The 11587-nt window shown below is 27.8% G+C and overlaps 1 protein-coding gene across 1 annotated transcript; it reads right to left on the bottom strand.

Annotated features, from left to right (window-relative positions):
• Nucleotides 1-2241: 2241 nt before the first annotated feature.
• LOC136085294 (uncharacterized) lies at nt 2242-3708 on the bottom strand. Its single transcript, XM_065806587.1, has 2 exons — nt 2963-3708; nt 2242-2732 (listed from the first exon to the last, which is right to left on the bottom strand). The coding sequence occupies exons 1-2, from the start codon at nt 3627-3629 to the stop codon at nt 2242-2244; spliced, it is 1158 nt and encodes a 385-aa protein (XP_065662659.1). The 5' UTR covers nt 3630-3708.
• Between the last annotated feature and the right edge of the window lie 7879 nt (nt 3709-11587).

Below are 11587 nucleotides of genomic sequence, written 5' to 3'. Positions count from 1 at the left end.
TTGAAAAAATCTGTGTACAAAGATATTTGTGTGTACAAATATATTTGTACACAGTCAAATATTTTTGTTTGAAAAACAAATTAGAAAAGACTTAAAAAAATTAACTGAAAGATTAGGTAATAAACTTTTAGGTATTGAAATAAGTTAAGCATATAATAAAGTAAAAAAATATATATAAAAAAAAACTACTAAATTACGACACAAGAAGAAGAATTTAAAAATGGAAGCAGAGTCACTACAACAAGTTGTATGAATAATTATGCAGTTTCGTTCCTAACATGTCTTTATGTTTATTTTTGTTATCTTTATTTTGTGTTTACATTAGAGTCAAGTTTTCAACGATATTTTTAAAGCATTTTTGCGCTGAACTTTCACCGAAATAAAAAAATAAAGCAACACCAGTACAAATTAAGATATAGTTTTTTACATATTTAAACGCAAAAAAAAAAAATAGTATTTGTTAATTATTTTAAATCGGGTATCTTAAATAAAAATATATATACATAAAATAAAAGCAATAGAAGAGGGTTGGATTGTAAACAATATTAATAAATGATTACAATTTGTTTTTGATGCATCGTTGTCATGACATAAAAAAAATCATAATCTTTGCATGTAGCCCATAATGCTTTACACTTTAGTTTGTTAAAAATACTACATGCAAGTCATAGCTATTCTAATCAAACTGGAAATATACTAAACGAACTTAAATTAAAATTTAAAAAACATCACAAAAAAGGTATAATGATTAAAGACATTTGAAGATTTTCGTTTAACAAATGTAAGAAAAAATAAATGAACTATCAAACTTTGACCAAGACTTGACAAAGTTTCTGTCCAATTTTTTATAACTTGACGATGAAAGAATTATTTCAAATTACCGAGTAACAGGCTGACCGTCAAACCTACATTTATACCTAAGCAACAAAAAAAATCCAAAGTTGTTTAAAATAGTAGAAGTGAAAATGCAATTTAAAAAAATAGATTATTTCAAAGTGACGACACTTTTACAGCGAGTTTAAGCATAAAAAAGGAAATCATATTTTACAGCGCAATTTAACCATAAATGCATGTATAAGATTGTTTTTCAAAAATGAAGTTGCAATTAAATTACTTGCAAAAGTAAACGATGTGTTTACATGGTCGTCTTTCTAAATTGATCAGTATAAAACATTTTATAAACAATTATAATAAGATTATTTCCTTGAAAAAGCCTTAATCTCAATTACTTTATCTCTAACATCGAATATTAGCTCTATTATATATATATATATATATATATATATATATATATATATATATATATATATATATATATATATATATATATATATATATATATATATATATATATATATATATATATATATACATGAGATTAGTATCATTACTATTTGTAAATATCCATAAGTAAGATCTTTATTCAGAATAAATTTGATTTGATTTGATTTGATATATATATATATATATATATATATATATATATATATATCTATATATATATATATACATAGGGTAAAGTAGGGTAATTTCGGCGTATTAAGCCATTTTGTTGTTTATAGACAACGGTTGCTTTAATAACGTTAAAAAATCATGCATATCGATGCCCTGCAGATATATCTATTAAATAATAGTTAAAAAATTGTTTTAAACTTACAAAGTTTCATGTAAAATTTGTTTTACAAAACACTCAAAGATGACGAAATTAGCGACCTAGTATGGTATTTTCGGCACTATGATACGGTAAATTCGGCATACTTAAGAAAATTAAGACGTTTGTTGAAAGCACTTTAATATAATTAAAATATTATAAACAGCTATAAATCTCCATTGTATAAAGTAATTGTCTCTTAAATAGAATCTGTTACACCTAATTCGCATTTAATTAAGGGCGTTGCAACTGCAAAGATTAATAATTTTTGAACCACCTATTTTAGTAAAGTATGAATATATCACCCAAAACAGAAACCTTATTAGAAAAATTTGCTTCCAAAGTAAAATTGTAAATGAAATGATTACTAATTTCTATGATTTCGATGATTATTTCTAAATTCTATTTAAATAAGAATTCTTGTTTATAAGCTCATATGAAGTTAATAAAATAATATTTTACATAACTTCTCTAGTTAAACATAAAAAAATAAAATACAAAATTCAAAGAAAACTTTATAAAAAGAGATTTATTTAAGAAAGTTAAAAAACAGTTTATCAATATATGACATATAACTTTTTTTTAAAGAATCAGTGTTTCATACAATCATCACAAGTAAATACTTTTTTAGCATAAACACCACATATAGCAGCACATGTTTCATGCCACCATCTAGAGCATTTATGGCATTTATCCCAATTATCCTTTAAATACGGATCAACAGGATCACCATAACTGTATTGACATTTTGCACAAAGTTGTTTATTAATCACACCTTTTGCATCAAGGTCATTCAAACGTGCCTTTTGATGTGTAGATATATCTTTTTTAATGCACTTTTTACGTGGCTGCCTGTTCTTATATTTCAAAGTTAAAGATTCCCATAGCTGAGATTTATATGGTGATCCAGTAATTTTTTCAGCATGATTTACCCTCCTTTTTATACCTGTTCGTTTTGTATTTTTAATATCAAGTCCAGCTAGTGATCCAAATGTAACACCATGAGGTTGTGAGGTTTCATTAGAGGTGGCTAATTCTAATGACTTATGAAGTGTAAATGATAAGTTTGGTGAAACAGATTCTAAATAAAAATATTTAATTAAAGAAGATGAATAAAATTCAACATGTAAATTTTAAAAAAATAGTTAAAATGTTTTAAAGAAATTTGAACAAATTTTTTAAGAAATTTTTTTTTAGGTTAATAAAACAACAGAAAAATTATTATTTTGCTTGATATAAAACAAATTAAATCTGTGTTTAAAATAAATGGTGGAAGATGGTAAAAATAATACACCTTTTAAAATGATTTACCTTTTTGAGAAGCAATAATACATTCTGTGACAAAATCAACATGATCTAAATCTTTAGCAGAGTCTAACCCATTGTCGAGAGTAGGATGCATTTCAGAGGTAATATTTGGTTTTGAAATTTTTGATACAATATATGAGTGATCAGTAGCCTTAGCTGCAGCAAAGTCTTCTTCAGTAAACATATTTCTATCAAATGGATATATTCCACATTTTTTAAACCCTGACTGACAATTTTGAACAGTTGCAGCTTTCCCATAAGCTATTCCAAATAATTCACTAACCTCTAATTCAGTTACAGGACGACCTGGATGATGACGAAGCCAAGTACCAACTTCTTGATTATAGAATATTTTGAGGCTTTTAAAAAATGAAACATCAAGTGGTTGCAGTTTATGTGTGCAGTGGGATGGAAGTGATAATATAATAACATTTGTCTCGCGAGCTTTTATAATAACACTAAGATTTTTTTTATGACTTGAATGTCCATCTAAAATTAGAAGAACTGGTTGGTTTCTTGACTGTGGCTGGACTGCTAGTAAAAAATGATCAAACCATTTTTCAAACAAACCAGTTGTTATCCACCCATTTTTGCTGCCACCAGAAATAGAACCAACTGGGGTTTTATCTAAAAATTCAGGTCTCACTCGAATACGTGGATAAATCAGCATTGGAGGGACAAAAAATCCGCTTGCTGATTGGCAACAAACTATTGTGATTGTTTTTCCTCTTTACGAGCTTGTTAAGCCGCCAACACTATGTTTTCCCTTCAGGGCAACAACTTTTCCTGGTTTATGACATATAGACAATCCGGATTCATCTACGTTGAATAAGTTTCATGGTGGAATAATCTGCATTCCATTGGCATTAAACATTATTTTTTCTAGTTCATCATAAAAACGATTAACTTTTATTCTATTAAATCCAATGGCTCGATGCAATGACGTTGATTCAGCAACTCTTACAGAGAGTTTATTATGACGTTTCAAAAAACCCCTAAAACATTCTTTTCCTGCTGACCTAGTTCCACAATTAAACTTGTGAATAATACCATTTTCTTCACAAAACTGGAATACCATTTGCTTCACATCTTTTGGAGACAGGCCAAATAATCTCTGTGACATGGTCAGAAGAACTTCTACAAGCTCTTTTTCTTGAAAAGCTGAGAGTGTTGTTGGGTGTCCTGCACTTAACTTTTTAACACAATTATCAACAGACGCTCGTTTTATATAGTCATGTAGTGTTTGCCTTGGTATTTTATATTGTTTAGCAGCAGAATATTTCGAGCAACCATCAACTAAAACTGCATTTACTGCTAGTTTTAACGATTCATTTGACCAATTACCATATTTTACACGTTTTGAACCCATTATATGATGCTGTCAAATAATGTTTATATATATATATATATATATATATATAAATATATATATATATATATATATATATATATATATATACATATATATATATATATATATATATATATATATATATATATATATATATATATATATATATATATATATATATATATATATATAGGTACGTGGAAATCGCGATTTACGGAACCGATTTTTATGCTAAAATTTTGGTTCTCGTTTTTTTAACTCTTTTTTAGACAGCATGAGACAGACGTAGTTTTGTGGAGTTTCTTTTTAGAAACACATATACACATAGATACTTTTTGGAAAGAAGAAAAGCTAATCTTGATCTTTTAAATACTTTTATGCATGGTTACTAACTTTTTAATGGGATATTTTGCTCCTGAATATTAGGTTGATGTTCTCTCATGAATTTGTGGTCGAAGAAATGTAGAGTCCGCCTTTTTTATTATTAAAATAGTTTGCTTCATGCATTTTCTATGCACATGCCAAATTTCAACGAAAAATAATTATAAGCAATTAGTTTAATTAGTGTTATACCAAGTATACCACTTTTCTCAGGTAGCCTTAGGCAAACGGTTTTTTGATGTTGTTCTTTTTAGAAACATATATAAACCTTGACGACTTTTGAAAAGAAGAAAGGTTTGGCTTGATTTTCATATAAATATTGTGTATCGCTACCATACTTTTTTATGGAGTATTTTGCTGAGAATTTTGCATGAAAATTTGGTTGATGTTGTCACTTGGATTTGTGGTCGAAGAAATGTAGAGTCCGCTTTTTTTATTATTAAAATAGTTTGCTTCATGCATTTTCTATAAACATGCCAAATTTTTAACGAAAAATAATTATAAGTAATTAGTCTAATTAGTGTTGTATAAAGTTAAATTACATCAGTTGAATATTTTAAAATTAAATTACATCAGTTGCATATTTTAAAGTACCGCATTGTAATTAAATTTTTTTTGAAACATATATATATATATATGTTTCAAAAATATATATATATATATATATATATATATATATATATATATATATATATATATATATATATATATATATATATATATATATATATATATATATATATATATATATGTTTATATATATGTATATATATATATATATATAAATAATTTAATTATTATATATATATATATATATATATATATTTTGTTATATATATACATTAATTTATATATTATATGTCATAAAATTAATTATATATATATTATATTATATTAATTATATATATTATATGTCATAAAATTAATTTATATTGTGTATATTATTGTTAAGATATTAATAATATATTTGTAATAAATGTACATAATATATATGTATATATATAAATATATATATATATATATATATATGTATATCTATATATATATATATATATATATATATATATATATATATATATATATATATATATATATATATATATATATATATATATATATTATATATATATACATATATATTATATACATTTATTACAAATATATTATTAATATCTTAATAATAATATACACAATATAAATTAATTTTATGACATATAATATATAAATTAATGTATATATATAACAAAATATATATATATAATAATTAAATTATTTATATATATATATATATATATATATATATATATATATATATTGTTGTATATAATAAACTATTAACTTATTATATACATGTTATTAAATATGACATAAATTTAATTTATATTGTGGGGAACTAATATTTTATCAAGTTTCACACAGACACTAACGAATTCACTTTTTTACTAACTCGTTATTATTTTATTACTATCTAAATTACTAAAACCAACTTCTGTACATAGTAGTTAAAACGCTTATTTCCATTTTGGTTTCAAAGAAACAACAGGTCGGCAAATTCGGCGCTGCCGAAATTAACAACTATTCATAAGCCGAAATTATCTCCTTAGAGCAGTCCTTGGGGAAACTTTTATATCTTGTAACATTCTCTGAGTTTCATCTTATTGTTGCTCAAATTTTATTCAGTTTATATTTTTGAATAAAATAAATAACAACTTTTGGTAAAAATTTCAGAGAAAAGATCATTTATCCTGCATTTTCAAAAAAGTAAAAATGTTAAGAAAAAGCTAATAATCATAAATTAACGTACCTGTAATGTAGTAGTAGTAGTAGTAGTAGTAGTAGTAGTAGTAGTAGTAGTAGTAGTAGTAGTAGTAGTAGTAGTAGTAGTAGTAGTAGTAGTAGTAGTAGTAGTAGTAGTAGTAGTAGTAGTAGTAGTAGTAGATGCTGTAGCCGCCCGAAGACGACGAGTGTGTGTATTAATAACACACTTAGACAGCCGTGTCAGTATTAATTTTATTTAAAAGGAGCCAATTGTCTAATTGTGCTTTAAAACTGTTTACTGATTTTGCATTAACTACATCTTTACGTAGTTTATTCCATGGTTTTGTTATTCTGTTAGTAAAGAATGAGTGTCTTAAGTTGCACTTTGTTTTTTCGCGTTCAAACCTGACACCGTTTCCTCTAGATATTTGAAAATCATTAGGCTTGAAACCGTTTAAAAAGTCCACATTTTCAATCTTATTTAATAACTTATAAGTCTGGATCAAATCTCCACGAAGTCTGCGTTCACATAATGGGCTGAGGCCAAGAATCTCTAGTCTTTCTTCGTATTTCATTTTTGCCAGAGTCGGATTGAGTCTCGTAGCCCTGTGTTGAACTTTCTCGAGCAGTTCTATTTCTCCTTTAAGCTGAGGGGACCACACTGGAACCGCGAATTCAATTATTGGGCGAACAAACGTCACGTATTAGACTTTAAGAGTCTGCACATCCAGTTTCACAAATGTGTTTTTAATCATTCCCAGCATTTTATTTGCCTTCGAGCTGCAAGATATAATTTGCTGTCTCCATTTCATGTTTGCTGAGAATAATACGCCTAGATCTTTTTGAATAGTAGTTTGTCCTAGGACAACATTATCCATAGAATAATCGTGTTTTGGATTGTTACTTCCATAATGTATTATTTCGCATTTTTCTTTATTGAATTTCACTAACCATTCTTTAGACCAGTCCCAAGCACTGTTTATATCTCGTTGAAGACTGTTTATTTTCTCTATTGAGTTCACATCGATCATTATTTTGGTGTCATCTGCATAGAGCTTGGCTACATTTTGTATTCTATCCGGCAGGTCATTTATGAACAAAACAAACAATATCGGGCCAATTACCGATCCCTGCGGAACTCCGCTGTAGATATCGCGCCAGCTCGAAACAGTATCACCGTTGACTACGCGTTGCTTTCTATCTTTTAAAAATTCCTCTAACCACTTTAGCAGCTTTTCTGTAATTCCATACGCTTTTAATTTTATAACGAGTCTTTTGTATGGCACTGTGTCGAAAGCTTTCGCAAAGTCTAAATAAACCACATCTACCGGACGATTCTGTGCGATATTTTCTGTTAAATAATCCACAGTTTCCATGAGATTAGTCGTGCATGATCTAGATTTAACAAATCCATGTTGACACTTCGATAAAAATTTATTGTTTGTAAAATGTGCCAAAAACGAGTCTTTTATTATGCTTTCCAGAATTTTACACGGCACAGAAGTCAGTGATACTGGTCGATAATTATTCGCTTCTAGCTTACTGCCTTTGTTCTTAAAGATTGGGGTAATGTTCGAAAATTTCCATTGCTTAGGTAGTTCGCTCTTATCAATCGAAGACATAAATATCAATGTGATTGGCATTGCTAGTCCTTCAGCGCAATTTTTTAAAATGATAGTACTCAATTGATTAACTCCACATGATTTCTCAATGGATAATTTGCTTAATCTTGTTTCTACGTCACTGTAATTAATTGCACTCTCGTCAAAATCTAAATATTTACCCCCACATCTCGATCCGAATTCTGGTAATACTTGGTCGCCCTCTCTAGTGAAAGAGTTTTGAAAATTTTCGTTTAAAATGTCAACAATCTCACTAGTCGTATTTGTAACATTTCCTTCGACGTTTTTTATCGCTTTAATTGAGCTCTTTACATTTTGTTGATCGTTCACATATTTAAATAGTATCTTCTTGTTTCTAATCGATTTGTAGACCAGTTCGCGTTCGTATTTTTTTCTGGCTTTTCTCGTTTCAATTTTAACTGTTTTACACAATGCTTTGTATTCGTTTACCATATTTTTGTTTTTCCAATTTGTGCAACAGTTTAAATGTCTCATTCGTCTTTTGTTCTTCACAAGTTCTTTTAGTTCATTGTCAATCCAAAAAATTCTTTTAAGAGTCCTGTTTTTCGAGCTGTGACACGGTTTATATTTTTTACAAGCTTCGTTAACATAAAAAATGAGCGTGTCGTACATCTCCTGGACATTAATTGCATCAAAAATGTTTACCCAGTCTGTATTTGTAAAAAATTTGTTCATTCCTGCGAAGTCAGCTTTTTTTTAAATATATTTCCGATTGCTAGCTACAGTTTTTGTCTCATTGTGATTGAGTGCATATTTAAAGCAAATTACAAGATGTCCTTTGCTTATATTCCCTAATACCGCATTTGTCTCAACTTGAAATAATCTTTGTTCGTTTACTGTGAACAGTAAGTCCAATGCATTCTCGTACGTTGATTCGTTTAGTTGAAAAGTAGGTATCGCGACGTGCTGAATTAGAAATTCGTCGTTTATTATTTCCGAGAAATGATGTTCTATCGAGTGTTCACTGGAATTTATTGCATGAACTGCTCCATCTGACCATTCAATTTTCGGAAAATTAAAGTCACCCATTATTAAAAGATCTTTAAAACCCCGTTTGTCCACATATTCTCTTGCAGTTCTGAAAACATTTCTGAACAGTTCCATATCTACCACATCGTTTGGTCGGTATATGCATCCTACCAAACATTTGTCGTTCCCGAAAACTAGTACAGTCCAGATTTGTTCTAAGTCAGTCGTCAATAGCCATTTTTCATTTACTTCATAAGACGTTATTTCGCTATTCACGTAAATACAAACTCCTCCGCCCACGCGGCCATCTTTTCTGTCGCTACGATATAACAAAAATTTTCCACACATGTAATTAAAGTTTCACTAAACCATGTTTCCGTTACTCCGATTATGTTTGGTTCATTCAGGTGACACAATACTTTAAATTTCTCAAACTTGTTGTTTAGTGAAGTGGCGTTCAAATATATACAGGATAAATACGATAAATTTTCGCTTTTTATCGCTTTCATTTTTTTTTCTCTATAGTTGTTTTTTAAATCGCACAATCTCGTTTCCACGAATCGCATATCGAAAGGGCGAGTTGGCGTCAAGCTTCGAATTTAAGTCGTTTCGTTTCTTCCTCAACTCAAAGTCCTGTAGTCTCTCGGCCTCTGTCAAGTCTGGGCATATATAGACTTCTTTAAAATCTTGTTTTTCTCTTAGCTTTTTTGACGCGAGTAAGAGAGGATTTCTTTCGCCTTCGGATGTAAAATGTAAAAATGTAAAAATCAAAGTTTAAACTAATATTTTTAAAAAAATTGTTTATCTTACTACAATACCCAACTATAATTTTAATATTCCAATAAATAAATATTTTTAGGTGTCTTTTGAAGGGGTGCCGAAATTATCTCTCTGCCGAAATTACCCTACTTTACCCTATATATATATATATTTATATATATATTTATATATATATATATATATATATATATATTATATATATATATATATATATATATATATATATATATATATATGTATATATATATATATATAACATGTATATATGACATATTGCCTAAACTCTATTTCCTACACCTAGAGCTAGTTTTCAAGAATTATGACAGACACACACACACAAAATATAAATACACTGACAGTAAATTTTGAAAAAGTAGTTTTTAATGGAAACATGCATCTGATGAATTAATTTGCGTATTTCCTAGACTCTTGTTACCAAGACATTTGATTAAAAACTTAAATGAAACAAAAAATTTACGGTGACTTGATTCAGAACAGTAACACTAAATTCATTGCAGAACTTTTGTTGCTACGGCTAATAAGTGTTTCTTTAAATGCTTTTTTTTTCTTTTTCATAAGAGTTGGATTATATAAAATGGACACACTTTTTAATTCTTAAAGTACAGCTTCATCAAAAATAACACAGAACATTATCAAAAAAAATGATAATTGGCTAGGTACTAATAATTTAACTATAAGTATTTCTTTAGATAAAGCTTAATTATTATTTTTTGTTTTTGTTGTTGTTGCTACAATTCTCTATCAAACCCTAAGCTCCAAAACACAAACCCTGAAAAACAAAATAGCTGCGCCGTGAAACAAATTAAAAATAAGGAGACGGGGTGAAAATTGAACTTAAAACTTTTGGTTTTATAAAGCAAACGCTTTACCACTGCAACACTAGCTGCAAAAACAACAAAACAGTGAAATTAATTAAAAAATTAATTAGTTGGTTGCTCAATAAATATTTTTCTGTAAATAAAGCCTAATATATAGAAATTCTGGAGGCCGCAATAATTTAAAAAGGAAAAAAAAAATGCGATCTAGCGTGTTTGCATGACTTCAAATTGCTGGTATCTTTAACAATGCCAATAATATCAACTTTGTATCTAGAAGACACAATTTTCTAAATTGTAGTATACTCTGACTTTTTGAGTGTAACTAGACCCATAATACGCCCAAATTACGCAAAATGCTTAGAAAAGTAAAACCAAAAACTGACTTAAAAAAAGAACTGCAATAAAACTACCGTAAGGTAGTACCGTAAGGTATGGATCTCACTTTGTGCAAAACCTCAAGGCTCCAATTAAAAAAGGAAAAGAAAGAAAAATTGTCTAGCTAATAAATTTTTTTTTTTGTTCTAGACTTCACAAGCTTTTCATAAAAAAAATGAATATTTTAGCTCAATCTAATCTTTTTAATTTAACAAATAAAAAATGACAATTTTAATTAATCCCACCCTTATTATTCTTATATAAGAAAAAGAAAAAACTTTTAAAAAACACCTGTAAGCAGCAGTGACAAGAACAAAAGCAAAATTTAAAGAATACTTTTATAATAGTTAAGTTGATTATAAAATAAATTATAAATTATGATATAAGATAAATTGAATCAAATATTTATAAAAAAAATAGGAATCAAGGGTTGTCTACACCAAGTACCCAATGCCACGAAAGTTCTCTTTTTAAGTCAAACTTTATTTAGATTTTAAAAGAAAAGACCATAATTTTAAATTGCTAGAAATTA

This window comes from Hydra vulgaris, chromosome 09 (assembly GCF_038396675.1).
Source record: "Hydra vulgaris chromosome 09, alternate assembly HydraT2T_AEP".
Classification (NCBI taxonomy): domain Eukaryota; kingdom Metazoa; phylum Cnidaria; class Hydrozoa; order Anthoathecata; family Hydridae; genus Hydra; species Hydra vulgaris.
This window is presented reverse-complemented; position numbering and strand designations above follow the sequence as displayed.

Bases quoted from the DNA above. Each gene is read 5' to 3' on its own strand.
- LOC136085294 (XM_065806587.1), bottom strand. From the start codon at position 3,629: ATGCTGATTTATCCACGTATTCGAGTGAGACCTGAATTTTTAGATAAA. The intron at 2,733-2,962 runs GTAAATCATTTT...ATTTTTATTTAG, and splicing joins TATTATTGCTTCTCAAAAAG to AATCTGTTTCACCAAACTTA.